General features: G+C 56.4%; 1 protein-coding gene and 1 long non-coding RNA gene across 5 annotated transcripts; one reads left to right on the forward strand and one right to left on the reverse strand.

Moving 5' to 3' along the window:
* The first annotated feature begins 60 nt into the window (after positions 1–60).
* Sbf1 (SET binding factor 1) lies at positions 61–26,174 on the forward strand. 3 transcript variants are annotated; one of them, XM_026413517.2, is made up of 41 exons: positions 61–212; positions 6,569–6,654; positions 7,041–7,178; positions 7,378–7,539; positions 7,623–7,733; positions 8,353–8,458; positions 8,562–8,694; positions 8,790–8,898; positions 8,975–9,088; positions 9,214–9,291; positions 9,679–9,792; positions 9,884–10,012; positions 10,094–10,192; positions 10,273–10,477; positions 10,567–10,679; positions 11,735–11,884; positions 12,241–12,309; positions 12,390–12,548; positions 12,619–12,887; positions 12,968–13,140; positions 13,218–13,291; positions 13,372–13,567; positions 13,801–13,928; positions 14,329–14,507; positions 14,625–14,761; positions 14,875–15,082; positions 15,406–15,602; positions 15,680–15,817; positions 18,903–18,980; positions 19,332–19,513; positions 19,588–19,767; positions 20,303–20,404; positions 20,481–20,666; positions 20,738–20,864; positions 20,940–21,070; positions 21,140–21,370; positions 24,523–24,630; positions 24,726–24,937; positions 25,362–25,449; positions 25,520–25,651; positions 25,736–26,174. In XM_026413517.2, the coding sequence occupies exons 1-41, from the start codon at positions 158–160 to the stop codon at positions 25,832–25,834; spliced, it is 5,685 nt and encodes a 1,894-aa protein (XP_026269302.1). In that variant the 5' UTR covers positions 61–157; the 3' UTR covers positions 25,835–26,174. The 3 variants fall into 3 exon arrangements, with proteins under 3 accessions (XP_026269302.1, XP_026269303.1, XP_026269304.1); XM_026413518.2 differs by lacking the exon at positions 18,903–18,980; XM_026413519.2 differs by lacking the exons at positions 61–212; positions 6,569–6,654; positions 7,041–7,178 and having other exon boundaries at positions 7,423–7,539; positions 7,628–7,733.
* Positions 17,201–19,394, reverse strand: LOC113200182 (uncharacterized). Of its 2 annotated transcripts, XR_013343664.1 has the most exons (4): positions 19,314–19,394; positions 17,706–17,863; positions 17,551–17,605; positions 17,201–17,363 (listed from the first exon to the last, which is right to left on the reverse strand). It is a non-coding gene; the product is annotated as an uncharacterized LOC113200182 (long non-coding RNA). The 2 variants fall into 2 exon arrangements; XR_003303002.2 differs by having other exon boundaries at positions 17,551–17,863.
* Positions 26,175–26,297: the final 123 nt, after the last annotated feature.

A 26,297-nucleotide genomic window follows, 5' to 3' on the forward strand; every position in this document is an offset into this window, starting at 1 on the left:
ATGGCGGCGGAAGCCCGGGCCAGGGCCGCGGCGGAGCGGGCCCGGGGTGTCCCGGGTGCGCGGCCCAGGGCCGGCGCCGGGCCATGAGCGCGCCGCCCTCAAGTCCCCGAGCCGCGGAGCCCGCCCGCGCCCCTCGGGCAGCCCCGCGCCTCTCGCCATGGCGCGGCTCGCGGACTACTTCGTGCTGGTGGCGTTCGGGCCGCACCCGCGCGGTGAGTGTCGCGGCAGAGCGCTGAGGGACTGGGCGGGGGCCGGGGGCTGAGTGTCTGGGCAGCGGGACAGGTCTGGCGACGGAGGGAGGGCCGGGCCTGAGTGTGGTCTGCGGTACCAGGCTGAGGATCGGGACTGTGGGACTGGGCTGTGGATTGAGGGACAGGTTGGGGGTTGAGGGTCGGGCACTGGGCTGAGCGGGCGGAGATGGGGACGAGCCCGGGGCTGAGAAATGGACTGAGGGACCGAGGTACTGAGGGACCTGGCCCAGGAACTGGCCAAAGGTCCCGGGGGTTAAGGGGATAGAAAGACGAGGCTGGACCGAGGGTTCAGTACTGGGATTCGCGAGGGCCCAGGAAGCGTCTCAGTGGCTGTGGTGGAGGTAGTTGCAGGGATAGCTGGGGAGAAGTGGGGCCATCCCTGGGCACCTGCCTTCTGCTGCGGTGGTGGGCAGCAGCATGTGGCTGGAGATGGGAGGGCTCTGAGGCATCTGGCCTCCTCCTCTCCAGTTAGTTGGGATGGACACTCTTGGCCTCCACAGATTGCTGAGTGGCCATGCCCAGAGGCTAGCCCCTTCTCTGACTGGTACTAGGTCTGAAGCCTCAAATAGGCTTGGTAGGATGCAGAGGAAAGCATGGAGGTTCCAAAGCTACTTCATAGAGTGATGGTATTTTAATTGGAACTTGGAGGATTTCAGGATGAAACGTCCTGAACAGAAGAGCATTCTTGGCAATGAGCCTGTTGGTATAGGCTCTGCAAGTCAATCCCTGGGTGGGAGATCATTGTGGTATTGGTGCACCTGTGTCTGAGTACCCTTTCAGCCTGGGGGTGGGTAGGAGAAACAGAGCCTGACAATGACATCAGCAACAGCCGTGGAGACAGTGGTGTTGGGTATTGGCAAGCGTGCTGGGTGTGCCAGTTCCTGCACAGCCCTTTGTGTGCATGATCTCACTTCTTTATCTCCCAAGCCCACCAAGGTTGCCCTGCTGTTTCCCCAATTTGTAGAGCAGAATCAGGTACAGAGAGGTTGAGTGCGCAGTCTAAGGCAGCTCAGACTGGCACTCAGTCTGTCAAATCCCAATGCTGCTGCTGCTGTTGCTTCTTTGTCATCTACATCTCCTTCCTTTTTTTCATGGTGCTAGGAATCAAACCTAGGGCCTTACAAATGCTAAGCAAGTGCTGTACTACTAAGCTATATCCGCAACTCTCCAGCTTTTATCATTCTCCTGCCACTGTCACCATCCATGACCTGAACTTTCTTCTTTGCCTTTTCTTTAGCTGAGCCTCCACCTGGACTGTCTCTTTGTCTAGGGTCCACCTGCACACTCTTTGAAGCCTCTTCAGCATCTTCCTCATTTCCAGACCCTACTCAGTGTAAATGGCCCTCTCTTACTCAGCACTTGGTCTTCTCTCAGCTGTCCAAGTATGTCTTTGGTACCATCAGTCATAAACATTTGACTTTCTCTCCAGAGAGGGAGTTGTCAAAGGCAAAGACCACATTGTCCTTGTCTCTGTCTCTTTTGAAGGAGAGTGGCCTGTCACAAGGCACATGTAGAGGGCAGCGAAGAAGTGGTATCACCTAGGACAGAGGATTGCGTGGGGATCCTGGAAAACAAGGCTGGATGATAGTTGCTCTACTGTTAGGGGCCTTAGGCTGTGTTCAGGGGCTGCAGGAACCCAGGCTTGGATGCTGATGATGTTGAGGACGGTGTGAGGAGAGAGGGCCTGGTAGGCAGAGACTGCAGATAGAGGCTAGATAGCGGTGGTGATAGTTGGGTGAGAGTTGGATGAATCTGAGGGAGGCATGAGGAGGCAGTTGTGGGATCTGTGAGAAGCTGGCTGTGACGAATATGCTTACTGCTGGAGCTGCACAGGCACCTCTGATGTATATGACCTCTGAACAGTGTATGTGAGAAGGCTGGGCCCAAGATGTTCACTCACCCTAAATGGTGGGAAGGAGTGATTCCCAAGTTGTCCACTTGGGTGGTGGTAGAAGGCCGTGGAGCTCCTGAACACTGCCTTCTGAGGTTGGAACTAGCTGGCCATCCAGCCTCAGGACATTCCTTAGAAGAACTCATCTATCCCTGTGAGGAATAAACCCACAGACTGGGAAAGGTGATAGGGTAGGGGTGGGAATAAGGGAAGCCAAATGGCACCTGATGTGGGGGTCAGTTGTCTGTGCTTTGCAACCATAGCTTTGTGACCTCAGGCCAGTCATTTGACTCTGTGTGCCTCAGTTTCCTCATCTGTAGCTGGTATGAGTCATACTAATCTTCTAGGCTGTGAGGATGCGATGAACACAGATGTTAAGACCCTAGGAAGCAATGGGTGTCTTATTCATGACGGACCAGCAGGTGTACGAACATAGGCACAGACAGAACGATGCGCCTCCAAGGGAGGTGAAAGATGCCCTTGTATTGGCAGGCCTAGGACATCAGGGCAGGGATGCAGGGTCTTTTAGGTTAAGCGGTGTGAGTGGGCAGTTTCATGTCTTTGGCCTGGTTTTGGTCATCTTTTCTGAGACTGCTGGGTGTAGGCCTGGGTGTCTTGGCTGCTGGGTTGGGTCCAGAGTCCTGCCCAAGGCAGCACCCTGGTTGCTGGTGGTCTCCAGCTGGTGACCTCTCAGAGAGGGTGGGGAGATGCTTGGGCTATGTGTGTCCTTTTCACCTCAGAGGGTGCCAGCTGGCCCATTACAGGCTCCTTACTTGGTGAGTCAGGAAGCAGCTTCTGTGCCCTGGGCCTAACTCTGGGGTCAGTGCGAGGACCAGATGGATGGCCCCTTCCCAGCTCCCAATAGTAGTCAGCTGATTTAATGCAGCATGGCCAGTGTTGAGGTGTCTTTTGAGAGCAGGAAAGACACTTGACCTGGCTCAGACCTGGCAGGCAGCCTTCTTGCTGCCACTGGGAAGGAAGGTCTGGACCCCCAAGTGTCTGAGAAAAAGACTTTCCATCCTGTGGCCTGGTCTCTTTCAGTCCTATGGTAATGAGTTGGCCACATTCTTGGGCCCCATCTACTATCTCCACCCCTGTTCCTGCCCTACCTCTGGAGCAGGTTGGGGCTGTTTGGGATGGCCTCAACAGCATCCACCCTGAATGTTTGAAGAGGATGCTTTGGACCAGAGCTGCTGTGGTTGTGGGTGAGGGTAGATCAGGAAGGATGACCAGAGAAGCTGCAGTGGTTGACCAGGAACAGCAGGCCTGGGTGTCAAGGTCACTATGTTTGGAGCAGCAGGAGGGTGCTGTCCAGTGTGTATGATATGATATGTAGTAGGCTGAGCAGAGGAGGCTGCTGTCCTTTCTTTGTCTTCCCTTAGTGTACACTAGGATGGCTCTCTAGGCATCGGAGCCTGGCACTGGTGATGGGGTGTGCCAGCAGATGACAGAACGCATGGTCTGTGTTCTCTTGCTGGCCAGCCTTGCCGTTCAGCCCTGCAGCCTTCATGGGGTTGGCTGCCAGAGGAGCTTTCACTGAGGAGCTTTGAGTACAGGAGCCCCAGTGTCACCCTTGGGTTGACCTCCCTTAGCCTGTGGTTCAAGAGAAGGAGGGACAGGGGATTTCCCATGTATGCCTCAGAGGATCTTGGTGCCTCTCCTCCTCGGGCCCCTTAAAGAGTACTGCCCAGTGATGCATGGCTGTACTGTTGGGATTAGTGGGGTGGGAAGGGGAGGCACCCTCCCTCCTCTCTACTCTAAAGTGGGGCATTGTTCTGGTAGGGTAAGGAGCTCAGCCATTTTAGGTCACCCTTGTGTTCACAGTGCTTGAGTGAGTGGGGGACACTGGGTAAACTTGACAGAACCTCTTCCTCCTATGCAAGCCAGCAGCCAAGCCCCTGAAAGTACAGAGCTGAGGAAAAGGCTGAGGTCTCAGGAAAGGGGCTAGGTACTGTTGTTCACAGGAGAAACTGTGGACTTCTTCATGGTGTGTTCTTGGAGGAGGGCCTGCTGTGTCGGGTGCTCCCCAGGGCTCTGGAAGCTGCTGTGCACTTCTGACTGAGAAACCTGTTTGCTTGTGGGGTGTGAGTAGGGCTGGGTGTGGGGAGGATAGTGATGTGTGCATGCAACAAGCCCTAATTAGGCTGTGGTCTGTGCCAGGTTTGGAGCCTGCCATCAAGCCCAGCCTACTGACAGGTGCACCAGTTGTCAAGAGGTGGTAGGTGGGGGTTGTAGAGGAAGGGAGGTCCTAGGGGTTCCTATGCAGGCTCCAGGATCAGGCACAGATCTTCCCAGAGAAGGAACACTGTGACCTGAGTTCCTAAGGGCAAGCCTGGAGCTCAGGAGAGATGCCTGCTTGGCTGGTTCCCCTATCCTCCCTCATGAGACAGTGGGGGCACTCATGAGAGAGGTGATCAGGGTTAGCTCTTCAGAGTGTGGGCCCCTCAGAGGATTTTAAGTCTGAGTTGCAAGAGGAAGTTGGATTTCATACTATGAATGAGATAGGAGAAGGCGATGGTGGATGATGATAATCCCCTTTATGCTCACTCCCTTGGGGGGAGAAGCTACTGAGAGCAGCCTTCTGAAGACTGCTCACCCTGCCTGAACTGAGAGGGAGACTGTAGAGCAGAGGCTCCTGTCCCTGTCTTACACCCCCTCTTCCTTGTTCCGCCTGCTGCCTCGTGGCAAGAACTGGGTGAGCCCTGGGTGCCAGCCAGGGCTGGGCCCAGATGGTGGTTTGAGGCTGAGCACAAGGAAGCCCTTGGCAGAGTGGGGTGGGGGAAGCCACGGCTCAGGGAGGGTGTGTGTGTGTGTGTGTGTGTGTGTGTGTGTGTGTGTGTTTTGCATGTGTGAGTATGCTGGCTGGGGTCTGTTGAGGGTGGCTCTTAGGGGTGGGACCCCCTCATGGGGTCTTCATCTTGGTGGGACAGGTCTGCAGATGTGTGTAGGTAGGCATGGCACCAGTAGACACTTGTCCCCTTCTTTTTTGCTGCCTGCAGAGTATCAATACGGGGGGGAGGGGAGCAGGAAGCTGAGGTTTTGTGAGTCAGAATCAGCCCCTCATCACCCCACCACCCTTAGCTCAGCAGCACCCTGCCTGATGCTCACATCCTTGGTGTTGCCTCCATGATTCTTCAGGGCCCAAGGTCTTAGACCCACTCTTCTGGCTTTAGAGGATCTGAGGAATGTGTGTTGTAAGCTGCTGGGGATCAGCTCCCCTGTGCGCAGATGGATCAGGCTGGATGGATGTGAGGCTGCATCCCTTCAGGCCATCGAAGACTGTGCACGGTGGTTTACTGAGAATGAAGGTGAAGGTGGGGTTCCAGGGAGAGGCTTTTCGTTGAGCATCCTCCCCGTGCTGTCTGCCTCTGCCGCTTCTGCTGGTAGGGGCAGCAGTGTTGCTGTGGTGGCTTCTGGGTTGTGAGTGTGAGGGGTGAAAATGAGGAGGCATTTGTCTTTCCTACCATGTCCTGCTCCATCCTCTGAGTCCTGTGAGGCAAGTGGAGCACTCACCTGGCAGAAGCTGGTCCTGAGTGCCCCCCTGTTGTGGCCTTTGGCATACCTTCTGGTTTGGCATTGTAGGGGTTATCCACAGGCAAGGCTTCCACCTCAGTAGCATCCATGTGGCCTTGACACTTGACAGGAAGCAGTGCCCTGGGCATGGTAGTAAAGGGGTGCAGGTCAGAAGACTTAGGGGAACATGGGTTCCAAAGAGCAGGACCTTGCTGAATCCTCCCTCCTGAGATCTGTGCTGGGGTCATCTCTGAGGGGCTGGGGATAGATAGCAATCTGGGACTGTGGGCCTGGATGGTCCCCTCCCCCCAGCACAAGGGGACCGGAAGCTTCTTATTAAACCCCACATAGATAACAAGTGTGAATCCTATGCATTCCCAGCATGGGCCCAGGGTGGGTGGGTGACATAGAGTTCGGGAGTGCCCAAATACGTCCTATACACCAGACATACCCACTGTCTGTCTGGTGGTCATTGTCCAGCTTTTGGAGTTGTTGGGGCTGATGCCTAAGTCAGGGTTGCCATGGTGGCAGATGCTGAGTGGGCTGTGGGACAGCTGTAACTGTGGCCCCCAGGGAGGCCTGTGCTGTGAGGGGCCTGGCTGGTCTGTGGCAAGGGGAGAACTCTGGCACATGGTGCTGAGAGAGTGGGCAGGACATGGGAAGGGGTGGGGGCCATGGGGACTTACAGAGATCTGGGGCTTCTTGCTGCCCCCTGGTGGCCCTGGGGCTTGTGGTTGCCTTGGCTTCTTGACCCAGAACTATTTATAGGGAAACAGTAGGTCTGAGAGAGCTAGTCTGGTGCCAGATGAGAAGGGGACTTTTCCATACTGGGCTTTGAGGCCTTGGCCAATTCTGGCAGGAGATTGGGGAGGGAAGTGGGGTGGGTTCTCTGACCACCTGCTTCTTTCCTCAGGGAGTGGGGAAGGCCAGGGCCAGATCCTACAGCGCTTCCCAGAGAAGGACTGGGAGGACAACCCCTTCCCCCAGGGCATTGAGCTGGTAAGTCAGGGAGACAGGCCCATCCTTGCTGAGCTGGTACAAGGGAATATAGACCTGCTGTGGAGAGTAGGGGTGGCTGGCTTGACTGTTGGGATGCTTGGTGCTCACATCACTGTGTTATATTTTCAAGTGCTCCCAACAGTGGGCATCATGCCCTTCCTGGGCCTCACCCTAGGTAGTGAGGCCAGAGGCTGTTACTCCTTTCACCAGGAGGGGTTGAGGCCCAGAGGGTGTCCCCAAAGCCACATAATTAGGCATTGCCTGTGTGCCCTGGAATTCCAGGCCCTGGCAGTGCTGATGCTTGGGAGTAGGTGTGCTGGGGCAGGTGGGCTATTTCCTGCTGCGGGTGTGGGTGCAGGCAGCTGACTATTGAGCCCTCCCTGCAGTTTTGCCAGCCCAGTGGGTGGCAGTTGTGTCCCGAGAGGAACCCACCGACCTTCTTTGTTGCCGTCCTCACTGACATCAACTCTGAGCGGCACTATTGCGCTTGCTTGACCTTCTGGGAGCCAGTGGAGCCCACACAGGTCAGCTAGGGGGCTCTGGGGTACAGCATGTGTGAGGATGAGCCCTTGGGCCATGGGCAGCTCCCTCTGCCTCTGGGGGTGTCTCCTACCCAGCAGAGGCCAAAGTTTCTAGTGGGCTGGGTCTGAGTCACCTGTGTCCTCCACCTGGGCTCATGGGACGAACCTGACGAGAGCCGGGAGCATGGGCTTCTGTCTACAGGAAGCAGTGTGCACCACTGAGGATGCCGTGGAGAGGGAGGAGGAAGCTGATGAGGGAGGCCAGGTGCGGCTATTGACTACAACATCAGCCCAGGCTGGCCAGCTCTTTGCTCCAAAGACCCTGGTGCTGGTATCACGACTGGACCATGCGGAGGTGTTCAGGGTGAGGCGGGCCACCAGGGCAGCGAGGCAGGACTGGGATGTTCCTGTTGGCAGTGCCACCATTCCATGTCTGATACATTGCAGAATAGCCTTGGTCTCATCTATGCCATCCACGTGGAAGGCCTGAACGTGAGCCTGGAGAATGTGATTGGGAACCTGCTGACATGCACTGTCCCTCTGGCTGGGGGATCACAGGTAGGTATTGAGAACAACTGGTGATTCCATGGCATAGGTTTTCCTGGTGCATTCAGGGGTGTGGGGGCCTGGTGGGCACTCCGTGTTCAGTGGCTGAGCATGGCCCAACACCTTGGGCACTTCTTTCTCCTCTTGGTGCCAGCACTCGTCATCTGTTCTTGGCCCCTGCCTGCTCACCTGGCTCTTGTAATCTGTTCCTTTGGGCCTAGCGTCTTTCTGTTCATTCTTGGGTGTGTGCCTGTCTCTGGATGTCAGTGTCAGCTTCTTATCTGTCCGCTCTCTTCTGTGTGCCTTGTGTGCCAGAGGTGTCTAACTGTGTCTCTCTGCCTGTCTGTCCTGTGCAGCTGGACTCTGTTGAGGAAGGAGCGGTATGGATACTTTGTTTCTTCTGCCCACCCAGGCCCTGCCCCTACCCCAGGTCAGAGGCAGCCACCCCCTGCCTTGAGTTTTCTCTGCAGCACTGTTCAGCCAACAGTCAGGGTGTGACCTTTCCCTCCAGCCATCCAGCCAGTCCCATCTCTGGGTCTATCAGTTCACCAGGGCCCACCTGGCACCACAGAGCTCTGGGCTGATTTGGGCCTCGTCAAACTGCTGAACTCTGGTCCTTTTCTTTCCACAGAGAACCATCTCTCTGGGAGCTGGTGACCGGCAGGTCATCCAGACCCCGCTGGCTGACTCACTACCTATCAGCCGTTGCAGTGTAGCCCTGCTCTTCCGTCAGTTGGGTGAGCCTGCTGCAACTTCCTGTCCTTAGGACTGGTGGCCAGAGGTGTAGTTCTCACTCTGGGGGGTTACAGGGCCCTCACCAGGCCTGTCCTCTTTCTTTAGGCATCACCAATGTGCTGTCTTTGTTCTGTGCTGCCCTCACGGAGCACAAGGTCCTCTTCTTGTCCCGGAGCTACCAGCGGCTTGCAGATGCCTGCAGGGGCCTCCTGGCACTACTGTTCCCTCTCAGATACAGGTGCCCCTCTGCTTGGCCCCTCCACCCGTCCCTCCTGGCCCCTCCACCCAGCCTTATCCTCTGGGACTCACTGTGTACCCCGGGACCTGTTGCAGCTTCACCTATGTGCCCATCCTGCCAGCACAGCTGCTGGAGGTCCTCAGCACACCCACACCCTTCATCATTGGGGTCAACGCAGCCTTCCAGGCAGAGACCCAGGAGCTGGTAAGGGCTGTGGTTTGTGTCTGCCTTACTGCTTAGGCCTGCAGGCCCCTGATCACTTGCTCTCTTTGGTCCACAGCTGGACGTGATTGTTGCTGATCTTGATGGAGGGACAGTGACTGTCCCTGAGTGTGTGCACATTCCACCCCTGCCGGAGCCACTGCAGAGCCAGACCCACAACGTTCTGAGCATGGTGAGGGCAAGGGCCAGATTGAAGCTGGAGATTACAGCCTGTGGGGAGCCATTGTGTGGCAACAGGGGGAGTCCAGAGCCTAAGGCTCACTGTGTCTCTCCCCTTGCTTTCTGCTTCTACCACAGGTCCTGGATCCAGAGCTGGAACTGGCTGACCTTGCCTTTCCCCCCGCCACGACGTCCACTCCCTCCCTGAAGATGCAGGTATAGGTCTTTGGACACCCCATCCTGTCATCTCAGTTCTGCCATGGCTGATGGCAGGGCTGATGGTGCATGCACATTGCAGCCTACCTTCAGGCCAGGTTGGGCTTTTATAGCACAGGCAGTTGGTTATATAGCAGGTGTGGGCAAGGTATAGGGTGCGGATGGAGGGGCCAGGACTTGGCATCCTGCCACCAGTGCCTCTGGGGGTCACTAGCAGGAGGGACTTGTTCAGCAAGTGTGGAGGAATTGCTTGGCTGTGTGGCATCCTGTGGGAGGGGCAGAAGGAGACCACAGAGGTGACTGAGAAGCCTCGCTCCCCGCTTTGTTTGGGAGTGGGGAGAAGCACCCAGGAGCCTGGCACTCACCTGCATTCACCTGTATTCCCAGGACAAGGAGCTCAGAGCCGTCTTTCTTCGGCTTTTTGCTCAACTCCTGCAGGGCTACCGATGGTGCCTGCACATTGTGCGCATCCACCCAGAGCCTGTCATCCGCTTCCATAAGGTGGGCTGGCAGGTGGTGTGGGGATAGAGGAGTGGAGTGGTAGGTAAATGCTCAGTATACCCTGAGTGGGTGCCCTTTTGGTGTTCCCCAGGCAGCCTTCTTGGGCCAGCGTGGGCTGGTGGAGGATGATTTCCTAATGAAGGTGCTGGAGGGCATGGCCTTTGCAGGCTTCGTGTCGGAGCGCGGGGTCCCCTACCGCCCCACGGATCTATTTGATGAGGTGCATCCCACCCCCACCTGTCTACCTCCCCTGCCATATGCTCACCTGCCCTAGTCTCACCCTGCCTCCTGTCCCCCCCAGTTGGTGGCCCATGAGGTGGCAAGGATGCGTGCAGATGAAAACCACCCGCAGAGAGTTCTGCGTCATGTTCAGGAACTGGCAGAGCAGCTCTATAAGAATGTACGGTGTGCAGCCTGATGGGCGGGTGTGGTGCCACCCTGGCCCACACCCACTTGCCATTGTCTGCCTTTCTACCCCAGGAGAACCCATATCCAGCTGTGGCAATGCACAAGGTGCAGAGGCCAGGTGAGGCCAGTCACCTGCGGCGGCCACCCCGACCCTTCCCCCGGCTGGATGAAGGCACAGTGCAGTGGATTGTGGACCAGGCTGCAGCTAAGATGCAGGGTGCACCCCCAGCTGTGAAGGCCGAGAGGAGGACCACTGTGCCCTCAGGGCCCCCCATGAGTGTGTAATGGGGATGGGAGGGGAGAACATGCCTCAATAAGGGACTGGGAGTGGGCTCTTGTGAGGGTGTGTGTGTCCTGTCCCCACAGCTGCCATACTAGAGCGGTGCAGCGGGCCACATGTCAACAGTGCCCGCCGGCTGGAGGTGGTGCGAAACTGCATCTCCTACGTGTTTGAGGGGAAGATGCTTGAGGCCAAGAAGGTGAGGTGTGCAGTGAGGGGCCCTCCAACTTCAGTTCAGGACAGCAGCCTCAGAGGAGGCACAGGCCTTGCCTCTAGTGCAATGGATGCTGGGCCTGCCCTGGAGGCTCTGCTCACATGCAGGTTGGCTGGAGGTGGATGGATTGGCAGGAGAATAGGTGGGCACCAGGTCTCCTCTCCTTGATCTCAGTGGGCAGCGGGACAGGCCTTCCAAGAAGGCTCAGCAAGGTGGGGTTGTATACATTTTTAGAACTTAGAAAACCTTAAGATTTCTATTAATTTTCTTCTGCATCCTTCTGAAAGACTGTAGACCTGTGTGTGTTGTATCTAACTTATAGAAAACAAAACCCACTCACATGCTGTTTTGCCTCTGTGATAATTCACGTAACACTTTTGGGATCCTTTTTTTTCCTTCTCTCTGTTTTTCTCTTGATATCAGGGATTGAACTTAGAGGAGCTCAACTACTGAGCCATATCCCAGCCCCTTTTTCGTATTTTATTAGAGACAGGGTCTCACTGAGTTACTTAGGGCCTTGCTAAGTTGCTGAGGTTATCTTTGAACTCGCAATCCACCTGCCTCAGCCTCCTTAGCCTCTGGAATTATAAATGTGCGCCACCGTGCCTGGCTGGGATTCTGTTTGACAGCCAGTTTGAGTCTTTTCGCAGCTGTGTGGTGTCTCCTGTGGTTTTATGATGAATGACCGTAACAATAGCTCAAGCTTGAGCCCTCTTTTGGCCTGGCCTGTGCTGGGAGCCCTGTGATGCTCAGGCCCATGTTTCAGATACTGAGCCCTGACAGACTGAGCAGGTCTGGGCCTCAGGCCTCTTCAGAGCACACATGCACTCAGCTTGTGTCCTGTCTTCCTGGGTTCTCGCTTGTGGACTGCTAGGTCTGCTGGAGGTTTTCATCTCTTTTGGTCTGTGTGATCTTTGGGTTTTCTGTGCGTGGTGGAGCTTCTGGCCTTCTGTAGGCCTGCTGCTTCCTCCCTCTGTGGGACTCCCCCCATCCCTCCCTCTTTGCCCTCAGCCCCTTGTTCCCCTTACCCCTGCTCCCAGCTGCTACCGGCCGTGCTCAGGGCTCTGAAGGGACGAGCTGCCCGTCGCTGCCTGGCCCAGGAGCTGCATCTGCACGTGCAGCAGAACCGGGCGGTCCTGGACCACCAGCAGTTCGATTTTGTCGTCCGTATGATGAATTGCTGCCTGCAGGTGAGGCCAGGCTCCTATCCTGCCAGTGATGTGGCATGTGAGTGCGGTGAGCATGGGTTCATGAGTTTCCCGGGACTCTTGCAGTTGGGAGAAACTCTTATCTTCAGGTGAGAATGAAGAGGGAGGGTGGGATGGGATCCTTGGTCTGTAGAAATGACAGGAACAGGGAGAGCCCTTGCTGGAGAAAGTGTGGGGCTGACTTTGGAACCTCTGAGGCCATCCTGGGGATCTGGGGCCAACGTTCTAGGCGGCAGGGCTGGAAGGTGCTGGTCTGTGGGGCCACAGAGATGTGATTGGAGGCGGGTACTGTCTGGGAGAGGGGCAGGCATCCCTTTTGCCCACTGCTCTGCCCACAGGACTGTACCTCCCTGGACGAACATGGTATCGCAGCTGCTCTGCTGCCCCTTGTCACAGCCTTCTGCCGGGTGAGTGCCAGAGGAGTCCCAGTTTCTTCCTTGGCTCCTTCTGGACCATGTTTAGTGACCTCCCCAATTTACCCCTGCAGAAACTGAGCCCAGGCGTGACACAGTTTGCCTACAGCTGTGTGCAGGAGCACGTGGTGTGGAGCACCCCACAGTTCTGGGAGGCCATGTTCTATGGAGATGTGCAGACCCACATCCGTGCCCTCTACCTGGAGCCCTCTGAGGACCAGGCTCCCTCCCAGGTGCGCAGGATTTCCCGGGCAGGGAGGAGGGCAGCTCAGCCCTGGCTCACTCATTGTGGTGCCATGGCAGGAGGTTGGGGAGGCATCATCCCAGGAGGACCAGCGCTCTGCCCTGGATGTGGCTTCTGAACAGCGGCGCCTGTGGCCAACTTTGAGCCGCGAGAAGCAACAGGAGCTGGTGCAGAAGGAGGAGAGCACGGTGTTCAGCCAGGCCATCCACTATGCCAACCGCATGAGCTACCTCTTGTTGCCCCTGGACAGCAGCAAGAGCCGTCTTCTAAGGGAGCGGGCAGGCCTGGGCGACCTGGAGAGTGCCAGCAACAGCCTGGTTACCAACAGGTGGGGGCAGGGTGGGGTGGGGAAGAGTGGGCTGGTCTGTGGGCAGGTGGGCTTGTACCCACACATCCCTCCTTGCCCAGCATGGCCGGCAGTATGGCTGAGAGCTATGACACAGAGAGTGGCTTTGAGGATGCAGAGACCTGTGACGTGGCTGGGGCTGTGGTCCGCTTTATCAACCGCTTTGTAGACAAGGTCTGCACAGAGAGCGGCGTCACCAGTGACCATCTCAAGGGGCTGCATGTCATGGTGCCAGGTATGGGGTTTTGGCACAGAAACACTTCCTCAGAGGGGGGTTGCCAGGGCCCAGGCATGAGCACTGTTTTCTCTTAGACATTGTCCAGATGCACATTGAGACCTTGGAGGCTGTGCACCGTGAGAGCAAGAGGCTGCCCCCCATCCAGAAAGTGAGTTGGGGCCAGCCAGGTTGTGGTGGGCACGAGGGGCTTGGACTGTGTCCTGAGATGCTGCTTCTGTCTCTGAGTAGCCTAAGCTGCTGCGGCCACGCCTATTGCCTGGTGAAGAATGTGTCCTGGATGGTCTTCGTGTGTACCTGCTACCCGATGGGCGTGAGGAGGGTGCAGGTGGTGGTGCAGGGGGCCCGGCACTGTTCCCAGCTGAGGGTGCCGTCTTCCTCACCACATACCGGGTCATCTTCACGGGGATGCCCACCGACCCACTGGGTGAGCCTTCAGACCCTTTTTCTGGCGGCGCCCTCTCCTCCCTGTGAGGTCTTTGGGTGGATATAGCACTTTCCCTGCCTCTCCTGTCCCTTTCTCAGGGGTATGAGATGCCTGTGGGTGATGGGTGCTCCTCTTCGACTTCCCACCTACCCACAACCCCTGTAGCTGTAGCACCCTGAGATCTGTGACCCTGTTTCTTTTCCCTCCTTTTGACTCTGCTTGGCCTGTTTTAGTGGGAGAACAGGTGGTGGTCCGCTCCTTCCCGGTGGCTGCACTGACCAAGGAGAAGCGCATTAGTGTCCAGACCCCGGTGGACCAGCTCTTGCAGGATGGCCTGCAGCTTCGCTCCTGCACATTCCAGGTGGGTGGCTTTCCCCTAGCCAGCCAGTCCTCTAAGCTGGTTTTCACCTGTGACCTGGCAAGTGTGTTGTCAGTGTGGGTCCCTCTCCTTGGCTGTCAGTGTCACATCATCTGTTTACTTGGCATGCTGGCCTTTGGATCCTTGCCATTTCCCTGGGTGCTGACCCTTGTCTGTGTCTTGGGTGTGCTGGGCAAGCTGAAACCTTGTCAAGCAGCTTGAACTTGACAGTTTACACATACACTGGACTCTTGAGTATTTGGGAATGAGGCCTTCCCTTAAGGCTCACCCGCTTCTGTGGCACAATTGCTGTGAGAAGAGAGTCCACTCTCTCAGCAGCATTAGAGTTAGGGAGGGTCCTGGTGGCCACTCAGACCCCTGAGGGCTTCTTTGTCTGACACAGCTGCTGAAAATGGCCTTTGACGAGGAGGTGGGGTCTGACAGCGCCGAGCTCTTCCGCAAGCAGCTGCATAAGCTGCGGTACCCGCCAGACATAAGGGGCACCTTTGCTTTCACCCTGGGCTCCACCCACACATCTGGCCGGCCATCCCGGGTTGCCAAGGACAAGGGTCCTTCTCTCAGGTACAGATTCAGGGCCAGGGCAGCTGGGCACCAGCTGTGTGCTTTCCTCAGCCTTCCCAGGTGTGACTAAACTTTTATACCTTCTCTTCTCACCTTTGCTGTCTGTTTATACCCCAGAACCTTGTCCCGGAACCTGGTTAAGAATGCCAAGAAGACCATGGTGCGGCAGTATGTTACTAGGAAGAAGTATAACCCCCCTGGCTGGGAGCAGCGGGGCCAGCCACCCTATGAGGACCAGGAGGATGAGATCTCAGGTGGGGGCAGAATGAGGGTGTTCTGGGTAGTCTTTGTTGGCATTGAATCCTGTGGAGGACACAAGGCAGGGTGGGTAGTTTCTGGGTTGTGACCCTTGTGTGCTGGCCTGCAGTGTCAGAGGAGCTGGAGCCCAGCACGCTGACCCCATCTTCAGCCCTGAAGCCCTCGGACCGCATGACCATGAGCAGCCTGGTGGAGCGGGCATGTTGCCGAGACTATCAGCGCCTTGGCCTTGGCACCCTGAGCAGCAGCCTGAGCCGGGCCAAGTCTGAGGCTTTCCGCATCTCCCCAGTCAACCGCATGTATGCCATCTGCCGCAGGTGAGGGTTGGCCAGGACACTCCAGGAGGATGCGGTCAGAGCTGCTTGGGTATCTTCCTGGCCTGTTGTGGGCCCCACCATGGTTCCTGGCCAAACAAGGAAGGTGGAAGGGGGAGGGTAGACGGTTGGGCTTCTGGGCTTGGTGGGGGGCACCCAGCTGAGCTCAAGGTCTGGAAAGCACCTTTGACCCTCTTGTGCTGGGAGCCAGGAACTTGCTCCTTTGGTCTTCTCGATGGGCTCTTGACCTGCTCTGCCTAAGCTCTGTGGGGAGGATGTGGGGCAAGGCGCAGAACTGCCCTCACAAAGGCCTCTGCCTCCTGCAGCTACCCGGGGCTGCTGATCGTTCCCCAGAGCATCCAGGACAATGCCCTACAGCGTGTATCCCGCTGCTACCGCCAGAACCGCTTCCCCGTGGTCTGCTGGCGCAGCGGGCGCTCCAAGGCTGTGCTGCTGCGTTCCGGGGGCCTGCATGGCAAGGGTGTCGTTGGCCTCTTCAAGGCCCAGAATGCACCTTCTCCAGGTACCCTTCCTTGGTCCCATCTCATGTCTGTCCCATCTCCCTCCACCCTACTCCTCCAACTCCTGCTCCTCTCCCAGGCCAGTCCCAGGCAGACTCCAGCAGCTTGGAGCAGGAGAAGTACCTGCAGGCCGTGGTTAGCTCCATGCCCCGTTACGCAGATGCATCAGGACGAAACACGCTTAGTGGCTTCTCCTCAGCCCATATGGGCAGTCATGGTAAGGGTGCTTGAGGGTGGGCAGTGGGCATGGGTGAGGAGGATTACTGGGGGGCAGTGGCAGCATTTATGGAGAGCAGGCCAGTGAGGGGAAGGAGTGTCCTTGGTCAGGGACATTTGGTATTGAATGAATAGGGGCCCCTTCTTGGCACTGGGGACAAGGAAGGAGGCCTGCCCAAACCAGGTGAGTGTCCTGAGGCTCTGCCTGCTTTGGCCATGAGTCTGTCTACCTTCTTAAACCACAACGTTTTTTTTTTTTGTTTTTTTGTTTTTTTTTTTTTTTTGTGATGCTGGGGATTGAACCCAGTGCCTTATGCATGCAGGGCAGGCACTTTACCAGCTGAGCTATGTCCCCAGCCCCTAAACAATAACATTCTGCCAGAGCCTCCTGGACAGTGGCTGCCCAGTCGCTGGGCCCAGCCCTGAGGTGTTTGAGGCCTGTTCTTCCCACCCATCTCCTACCCTGCCCCCTCCCAGTGCTGCTCTGCCCACTGCTTGGTCTTCAGCCTCATCTGTCCTAGAGGGGTCTTGTCTGCATTGGTCTCACTGTACCTGTTATCCCCTCCCCTGCACACACTGAGGTCGATCTGGGTCAGGCTGTGTCCCCCACTGAGCCCTGCTCATGAGGCACCCATAGTTCTCCCTGCTTGGGAGCAGCCATTGTCATAACCACCTGTCCCCATGAGGTGTCTCTGTTTTGCAAAAGAGGCAGCAGGCAGGCGGTCAGGTGGGTGCCTGGGGCCATCCTTGGAGCCCTTGCCCTTGCTGCTCTGGGCACTGGTTGTAGGCTGGGCTGTCCTTATAGCTGACCCAAGCTCAGAAATGCCAAGAATGTGTGGTCATATATATTCTGCCCAATGCACTGTCCACATGGTGGTTGGGAGGGAAATTGTGGGTGCTGAGTATCAAGAGAAGCTTTTAGGCAGAAGATAAAACTGTTGTTTCCTGGAGGGACACAAAAGGCAGTTCTATAGGGCACGGGTGTTTAATGAAGCAGAAGGTGGCTCTTCAGGACTCCCCCCCCCACCCAGGGCAGCTGCTTCCTTGGTCCTTCCCCCACATGCATAACTGAATCCCTCCCATCAATGACCCATTTCCATTCTCCTACCCAGCCTGGCCCCATCTTCCCATAGTGTCTTCCTGTGCTCTCACCCTGTCTCGCTGATCTTCTTGGCCTGGCTGATAGATGCTGACATTCTAGAGGGTTGGTTCTCAGGCTTATGATGCTAGCCACCCTCTGGCATACCAGGCCAGGGTGTGTCATCTGCCCACAGGGTTCCTGGTGCTTGGATGTCTTCTCTTAGCACCGGGTCATGAGATTCAGGAGGCTTCTGCACTGGAACCTGCAGAGCTCACCCTCCTCAGGCCAGCCTGTCTCCTCTGCTGATGGGACTGGGGTGTGAGCCAATTCACACACAAACCTGGAGCCACCTGTCCTGGGCTGTGTACTCAGGAGGTGGTAGATGCCACAACAGGTGTCCGCTCCCATGCCCTCAGTCCTGCTCTTGAGTTGATGGGGTTGTGTTTCCTCTGCTGGACCTCAGCTCCTGGGAACACAGTGCAGTGTGCTTGTGGTTTTCTGGGGCTGGTAGGAGCTTCTGCAGGCAGAGCAGTCCTGCAGCCTGGTGCCACCTGCTTTTTGGGAGCTAACCACCCAGCTCTGCAGTCCTTGCCTGCAGCCATCTGCCCTCCCTCTGCCCTGGCCTTTCTCACTGTTAAGCCTGTGGGTCTCACCCATGCTCGGTGGTGCTCCTTTGACCATCTGTGTCTCATTACTATTTGCTGGGCACTGGGGACAAGGATGGGCAGTGAGTGCCTTCATGGTCACCGGAGACAGTATCCCAGAGACAGGCCTGATGCACCCACCCTCACTCTTCCATCAGAAATACCTGCTTTCTCAGGACCAGGGTTGTAGCTCAGTAGTAGAGTGCTTGCCTAGCATGCATGAGGCACTGGGTTCGATCCGTGGCACCACATAAATGCACCTTCTTCAGGTACCCTTCCTTGGTTCCATCTCATGTCTGAAAGGTATTGTGTTCATCTACAACTAAAAAAAATATATATTAAAGAAAAAGAAATACCAGCTTTCTCTCTGATTATGTATGTTTTATAATCACTGGGTGTTTGTGCCTTCCTGCTCCTGCCAGGAATCCTGAGGGTCACCTGCAGGCAGCATCCTTGCTTCAGGACGAGTCGGTTCCTACAGTGCCTGCGCACCTTCCCTAGTGTCCCTTGGGCATCCCTGACCATCCCCCTCATTGCCCAGTAATGAACAGGGACAGCTATAGAGAAAACCAGCGTCCTAAGCAGGCTGGTGCTCTCACTGCAAGGTTGGGCGACTGCCACCCGCAGTATGGGGCTGTCAGCATACAGGGCACGCAGGCTGAATTTTGCGTGGCTATGGTGGCCACTGGAGTGACTGGGGATGTTGCCCTACCTTTCTGTCTGCATGAGGCCTTTGTGGAGGCAGGTGAGCCTCTAAGTCCTTCCCACTTAGGCAGCATGCCAGGCTCCTGGCCACACTGTCCCAGCTGTGAGTCTGCCTGGTGCTGCCTGGGGCTCAGATCTGCCTGTGTCCTAGACTGAACTGCCCTCTGTCTCTGGGCCTGTTTTCTCTGTCTTTCCTGGAAGGATCCAGGCTTCCTCCAGGCCGTGCCCCTTGACCCCCTCCTGTTGCTGGGTCTTGGGTGAGGCCATTGCATGGCTAGGTGTTGAGAGCACTTCTGGGCAGTGCCTGTCATACAGGTCCCACCCCAGCTTGAGAGAGGAGGTTCTGGGACACAGCCTTCAAGGAGGGACCTGAGGGCAAGACTTCTGTCTATAGGGGAGGAGAGAGATGTCCAGAGGAGATTCCATCCCCTGGCCGCATTGCCGTGGGCCCTCTGCTGCCTGGGGGAGGCCCCTTGCCTGGACCAGACAAAGGCTCTTTCCTCTCCTGAGACTAGGGACTTGGCGCTGCCAACCTCTGCTGGTTCCAGGGTTCCCCGGAGGAGGGCTTGGTGGGAACCTCTGACCTGTAGACTCCTTAAAGCTGCACACCCTAGGCCAGGGGCCAGACCTGAGCTTTCTCTCTGCTGTGCCCCCAGTGCCCAGCCCCAGAGCAAGGGTCACCACGCTGTCCAACCCCATGGCGGCCTCGGCCTCCAGATGGACTGCGCCCCGAGGTACCGTACCGGGGGCTTCTCCTTTACCTGGCCCTGATGGCCCCCAGTGTGGACTGAGCTGTCTTGGGCACTAATGTCCCCTTCCATGCCTGACACTAACGGCCTACCCTCTAGCCCCAGTACTTACCTGCCTGACACCCAAGTCCTGCCCCAGACACTAACACAGGCCACCCCACGTGTCTCAGCATCTGTGTATTCTAGCCCTCCTCCCTCACACTGCCCTCCTGGGGGCCTGTTGGCCATCCACCCCACCCTGGGAGCCCAGCCCCCTCCTTGGAGGCCAAGCCCAGCCGGCCCAGGTAAGTGGTGCCCTGGCCCCACTCTGGCACTCACCTTTTCTCTCTTCCACAGGTAAGCGGGGCAGTGTCCGGGCCAGTGGGCGCAGTGGTGGGCTTGGTGCCGATGTGGGTTCCCGGCTAGCCGACAGAGATGTCCTGAGTCCCCCACAGGCCAATGGGGCTCCCCCTGACCCGGGCTTTCTGAGGCCCCAGCGTGCAGCTCTTTACATCATTGGAGACAAAGCTCAGCTCAAGGTACCTGAGGTGGGAGCATGGGGCCAGGTGGGGGCTCAGGCCTGGGCACGTCTCAGTGCCTGGCCTCCTCCCAGGGTGTGCGGCCAGACCCCCTCCAGCAGTGGGAGCTGGTGCCCATCGAGGTGTTTGAAGCAAGGCAGGTGAAGGCCAGCTTTAAGAAGCTGCTGAAGGCCTGCGTCCCGGGCTGTCCTGCCACCGACCCTGGCCCAGCTTCCTTCCTGCGCTCGTTGGAGGACTCCGAGTGGCTGACCCAGGTCTCTGCGCTGCTCCTGCCCTTCTGCCCACCTGGGTTCTAGGCCTGCAGCTTCACTGGAGCTGAGTGAACAGGGATCTAAATTTGCTTGTTTGACAGTTTTGGGCCCCAGGAGAAGATGGTGGTGATGGCCACTTCCCATGTAGGATCACCTGGGAGGCATCTGGGATCTGGGCTGGTAGGGTCTACAGTGAGACTAGAGTATCCAGGGCAGCTTACTAGGCTCAGGTGGACTGATGGCCCATGCAAAAGATGGCTTGTGGGACATTCTGCCTCTGTACTGTCTTTTGGAGGTGGGGTTGGGCACTGTTTCACTGGGAACTTGTGAATGCTAGAGGACTTAGGGATGGGTCCTTCAGATAACCCTAGGACAGGGTCTTTGCTGAATCTGCCTCCTTGGTCCTAAGGGTCCTGGGAGGAGGAAGCTGTGGTCAGAATATCCAGAGCAGGGCTCTTGTCCAGCCTCTTGTGGGTACTCTGGGCATGGTCTTTGGGGCCTGGTCAGGATGGGGAACGAGGGCTGCCTGTCCCTGCAGATCCACAAGCTGCTGCAGATATCGGTGCTGGTGGTGGAGCTCCTAGACTCGGGCTCCTCTGTCCTGGTGAGCCTGGAGGACGGCTGGGACATCACCACCCAGGTGTGCAGCAGGTACAGTGATGGGGACTGGCTGTGGTCCCCAAGGTACCTCCCTAACCAGTGGGTGGTGCCTGCAGGTGGTGTCCTTGGTGCAGCTGCTCTCAGATCCCTTCTACCGCACGCTGGAGGGCTTCCGTCTGCTGGTGGAGAAGGAGTGGCTGTCTTTCGGTCATCGCTTCAGCCACCGTGGGGCTCACACTCTAGCAGGGCAGAGCAGTGGCTTCACGCCTGTCTTCCTGCAGTTCCTGGACTGTGTGTACCAGGTGGGTAGTGGCCTTATGGGTGGGCATGGCTGTGCTTCCTGAACTCTGACCTCTGCCCCTGCCCCACATAGGTCCACCTGCAGTTCCCCATGGAGTTTGAGTTCAGCCAGTTCTACCTCAAGTTCCTCGGTTACCACCATGCGTCTCGCCGTTTTCGGACCTTCCTGCTTGACTCTGACTATGAGCGCATTGAGCTGGGTATGTCCGGTGGGCCGGGCGGCTGTGTGGGGGCGGGGCCCTGACGGAGCCTCGCCCTGACCTCACCCTGTGTAGGGCTGCTGTATGAGGAGAAGGGCGAGCGCAGGGGCCAGCTGGCCTGCCGGTCTGTGTGGGAGTACGTGGAGCGACTGAGCAAGAGGACCCCCGTGTTCTACAATTACATGTACGCACCTGAGGACACAGAGGTGAGCTGGGACCCGGCTGGGGCGGGGGCTGCTGCTGACCCAGCTTCTGAGTGTGAGGCTTGCCCCCAGGTCCTGCGGCCGTACAGCAACGTGTCCAACCTGAAGGTGTGGGACTTCTACACGGAGGAGACACTGTCTGAGGGCCCCCCCTATGACTGGGAGCTGGCCCAGGGGCCCCCTGAGCCCCCAGAAGAGGAACGGCCAGATGGAGGTGCTCCTCAGAGCAGGCGCCGCGTGGTGTGGCCATGTTATGACAGCCGCCCTCGAGTGCAGCCCGACGCCATCTCTCGCCTGCTAGAGGTGCGTGTGCGCCCCTTGGGACCTGGGGTGACCATGGCTTCCACGTCTCTGCCCCATGCCTTGTGAGTGTTTGCCTAGCAGTGAAGGGGAAGGTCCTTGTCACAAACCCCAGGTCTCAGGGCCTCTGCTCTGGGCATGTGTGCTTTCCCTTACCTGGTATATTAGCATTTTGTCACTATGACAAAATATCAGAAATAGGCTCACTTATAAAGTGGAGGGATTTACTTAACTCAGTTTGGGAGGTTCAAGGGCGCGATTGTTGAGTCAGCCAGGGTCCTTCAGCTTTGTCACACCATGGCAGATGGCGATGGCAGGTGTGTGTGGAGACCCACGATCACACTCACAGGGAGCTGGGTGGGCTTGTTGCTTGAATAACCACCCTCTGGGGACTGGGTTGTGGCTCAGCGGTGGAGTGCTCGCCTAGCATGCATGAGGCACTGGGTTCGATCCTCAGCACCATGTAAAAATAGAGATATTGTGTCCACCTAAAACTAAAAAAAAAATAAATATTAAAAAGCAAAAACAAAACACCCTCTGCTGACAGACTCAGCCCTCAGGACCCTAACCTTGAGGGCACACCCCTTTGACCCAAGAATGTCCTCTATGCCCACCTCTTAGGTTCCACCTCCAAAGCTTCCACTCGTGGGCCTTTGGGGAACAAACCACATCCACACCACGGCACCTGGTGTGGCATGGCACCTGTGCCCAGGATCTGTTCTCTCTGCCAGACTTTCTGTCCTGCCCGCCCTATGGCAAGCAGCGGCCCTCTGGATTCCTGCCGTGGAAGCTCAGGGCTGATGCTTAGGTCTTTGGTATCCCTTGCTCTGCCGTCTTTGGTGGGTGTGTCTGTTTATCACCAGACCCAGAATCCAACAGGGCAGAGTCCCTGGCGAGAGAAGCACGCAGGGAGCCAGCTGGGTGATATGTGCTTCCCCGGGCAGTGCAGTGACAGCATGTCCTGCATGTGGTGCTGGCTCCCCAGGTGGTTCTTCAGAGGGCCTGAGCAATCAGAATGGGTGGCCTCTGATCCTGACCACGGGGACGTGTACCCACTCCCCCGTGGTGGCTGTGTGGCCTTAGAGATTTGAGTAACTCAGAGTTGGTTTCCTCAGGAAGTGGGGATGCCTGTCTGGCAATGAGAGGTGGTGAGGTGGGCCTGCACAGTCATGTGGTGACCCGGTGTGGAGCCTGGTCCACGGGTACCTCTTTACTCAGGGCTCATGGAGTCAGTTTTGGGGTGAATGTGACCCATAAGCCTGAGAGCAGGATAGAGTTCCTCTTCATCTGGGGCAGTCCTGAGTGTCTTAGAGTCAGTTTGATCTGATGTCATTAGAGCCACTTAGCTATTTTATGGCATAATTATTATTTTTGTTTTAGTCGACTTTATATTTTAAAGAAATTAAGGAGGGCTGAGGTTGTGGCTCAGTGGTGGAATGCCAGCTTGGCATGCATGGGGCACTGGACTCGATCCTCAGCACCACATAAAAATAAAAAGATATTGTGTCCACCTAAAAACTAAAAAATAAATTAAAAAAAAAGAAATTAAGAGGAAAAAAGTTTCCTATTTCTGCCATTTCCAATATTCACTATTCTTTTTTTTTTTTTTTAGTTGTAATTGGACACAATACCTTTATTTATTTTTTTATGTGGTGCTGAGGATCGGACCCAGGGCTCCACGTGTGCTAAGCGAGTGCTCTACCACTGAGCCACAACCCCAGCCCAGGATTTTACCTCTTGACCGAAGGTCTGCTGGTCATAAAATTCCCTCAGCTTCTGTTAATCTGAAAACATCTTCATTGTGCCTTCCTTCCTCTGTTCTGTGTGTGTGTGTGTGTGTGTGTGTGTGTGTGTGTGTGTGTGTGGCGGGGAGAGTTACGGTGCTTGATCACTGAGCCACGTCCCCAGCCCTTTTTATTTCTAGTGTGAGACAGGGCCTTGCTAAGTTTCTGCGGCTGGCCTTGAACTTGCAGTTCTCCTGTCTCAGACTCGCAAGAGGCTGGGATTACAGGCGTGGCCACCATGCCTGGCGCCCCCACTGTTTTGTTTTTTCTTTTTTTTTTTTTAAGAGAGAGAGAGAGGAGAGAGAGAGAATTTTTATTTATTTTTTAGTTCTCGGCGGACACAACATCTTTGTTGGTATGTGGTGCTGAGGATCGAACCCGGGCCGCACGCATGCCAGGCGAGCGTGCTACCACTTGAGCCACATCCCCAGCTTTAACTGTTTTGTTAAAGGGCATTTTCTCTGGACTGAGAGTTCCAGGTTGACAGGCTCCAGAGGTCTAGAAAGCCCTCTTTGGCCCACCTTGCCTCGAGCAGCAATCAGTGCTCAGTTGTTCCCCACAGCTGTCCCTGTGAGCTGACCTCTGAGCTGAGCTGTCTCCTTTCTCCTTGAAGGTTTTTTCTTTGTCTTTGGTTGCAGCAGTTTGGCCATTGTGTGGTTTTTCTTTGTGTTTACCCTGTTTTGAGGCTTGGTAAGCTTCTCTGATCTGTGAGATGGTCATTTTCTTGCCATTTCTTTTTTTACTTTCATCTTGTTTTTTTTTTTTTCCTCTATGCAGTTCCTTTTGAGTGATTTCTTTTACCGTTATCTTCAAGTTCATTACTCTTATGTTTAGTATTCTAAAGTCCGTCTAAGGAAATTTTCATCTTGTATATTTTACTTTAAAGTTCTAAAGTTTCCATTAAAAAAAATTTGTTTTAAATTTTTTGCAGTGTTGAAGGTCAAACCTAGGGCTTCACTCATGCTAGACTATCACTTTGCCACTGAGCTACATCCCCATCCCTACTTTTCTGTGGCTCCCTGGTTGGTGTGTATCCAACCTGTCTTGTTTGGGGTCTGTAGTGCTTCTGATATATTGATACGTCTGTTTTCTTTTTGTAACATTCATTCATTCATTTATTTGCAATGGTGAGGAATATGTCTGGTTTGAAAATTTTTTCATTCTTTACTTTTTTTTGTACTGAGAATTTAACCCAGGGGCAGTTTACCACCACTGAGCTACCTCCTCAGCCCTCTTTATTTTTAAATTTTGAAAGAGGGTCTTACTACTGTATTTCTTTTCTGTATTTTCCCTTCCTTTTGTCTTCTCATACTCCAGTCTGGATTTTTTTTTTTTTTTCTGAATAACACTTTGTTTACTGATTCTGCCCAGGAACTGCAGCGGCTGGAGACAGAGTTGGGTCGACCCCCGGAGCGCTGGAAGGACACCTGGGACCGAGTGAAGGCTGCGCAGCGCCTGGAAGGCCGGATACATGGACGTGTGAGCAGGAGTGGGCATGGGGGGCTGGGGGGAGGGGGCACATGCAGGCGGTGGAGGCCGCCTAGTCCTCTTGCAAACCCCTCTCCTATCTCCAGGGCACCCCCAGCTCCTTACTTGTGTCCAGCGTGCCCCACCACCGCCGCTCGCTGGGCGTATACCTACAGGAGGGGCCTGTGGGTTCCACCCTGAGCCTCAGCCTGGACAGTGACCAGAGCAGTGGCTCGACCACGTCCAGCTCCCGCCAAGCTGCCCGCCGCAGCACCAGCACCCTGTACAGCCAGTTCCAGACGGCCGAGAGTGAGAACAGGTCTGAGAGGCAGTGGGAGCTGGGGCCTGAGATCCCAAGGATGCCTTTGAGGAGTTACTTCTTTGGGTGGAAGGTCTTAGGGGGAAACCATGTGGTGGCCCAAGGCTAAGGGGCTTAAGATGTAGATCCATAGACTTGAGGGCTGGGGGCAGGGACCAGACGAGGTTGAAGCCCTGCAGAATCCATCCCACCCCTTGTGCCTGGGGTGCCCCTTTGCTGTTACCCTGTGTGTGGCTGCTTCCCTGAGACCCCAAGACTGGTGTTGGGAGAAGGACCCTCCATCTCTTTTCTGAAGATAGTCCCCCTTCTGGGCCAGTTTTGTAGGATGAGGGCCCTGGTCTTACCCAGGTGGGGGCAACTGCTGGGGCCTAGGCTTAGCTGGACCCTGACAGCCAGCCTGGCCCTGGTTCTGCTGCCAATGCAGGTCCTACGAGGGCACCCTGTACAAGAAGGGGGCCTTTATGAAGCCCTGGAAGGCCCGCTGGTTCGTGCTAGACAAGACCAAGCACCAGGTGAGTGAAGAGTGGCGGGAGGAGCCTGGCGGGGACAGGCCACCCTGACTGTGACACCCCTCCCCCCCAGCTGCGCTACTATGACCACCGAGTAGACACCCAGTGCAAAGGTGTCATCGACTTGGCGGAGGTAGAGGCTGTGGCACCTGGCACTCCCACCATGGGTGCCCCTAAGACTGTGGACGAGAAGGCCTTCTTTGACGTGAGCCTCTGCCCGGGCTTGGGAGGTGGGAGGGAGGACTCCACAGTGGTAGCGGCCGTGGAGTCAGCCACCACCCTTTCCCAGGTGAAGACCACGCGTCGCGTTTACAACTTCTGTGCCCAGGATGTACCCTCGGCCCAGCAATGGGTGGACCGGATCCAGAGCTGCCTGTCGGACGCCTGACCTTCCTGGCCCTGCCTGGGCTGCTCTGCTTCCAGTCATTACAGACCACTAGGGGTGGGCAGGGCCGCCCCGGCCATGTTTACAGCCCCGGCCCTCGACAGTATTGAGGCCCTGAGCCCCCAGCACTTGTGTGTACAGCCCCCGCCCCGCCCTGCCCGGCTGGCTCTAACTTATTGTTGTGTCATGGCTGAGTGCCGTGCCGGGTCGCGGCCATGGTACAGCCCTGCAAGGGGCCTGTAAATAGTCCACCCCTGCCCCGCCCTGTTGGTGTGCTGGCCCCGGCCGGCCAGCCACAGGTGAACTGTTTCTAGAACCAGAGTCTATATAAAGAGAGAACTAACGGCTGCTCGTGTCCCTGCTCACCCACGCCCCTCCAGCCAGTGGTCCAGTGCCCCCCCACATGCCCTTGGCCTTGCCCCATCCCTGGGTCTACCTCGTGGGTGGGGAGGCCGCAGCTTTCTTG

Source organism: Urocitellus parryii, chromosome 5 (genome assembly GCF_045843805.1).
Source record: "Urocitellus parryii isolate mUroPar1 chromosome 5, mUroPar1.hap1, whole genome shotgun sequence".
In the NCBI taxonomy this organism is placed as follows: domain Eukaryota; kingdom Metazoa; phylum Chordata; class Mammalia; order Rodentia; family Sciuridae; genus Urocitellus; species Urocitellus parryii.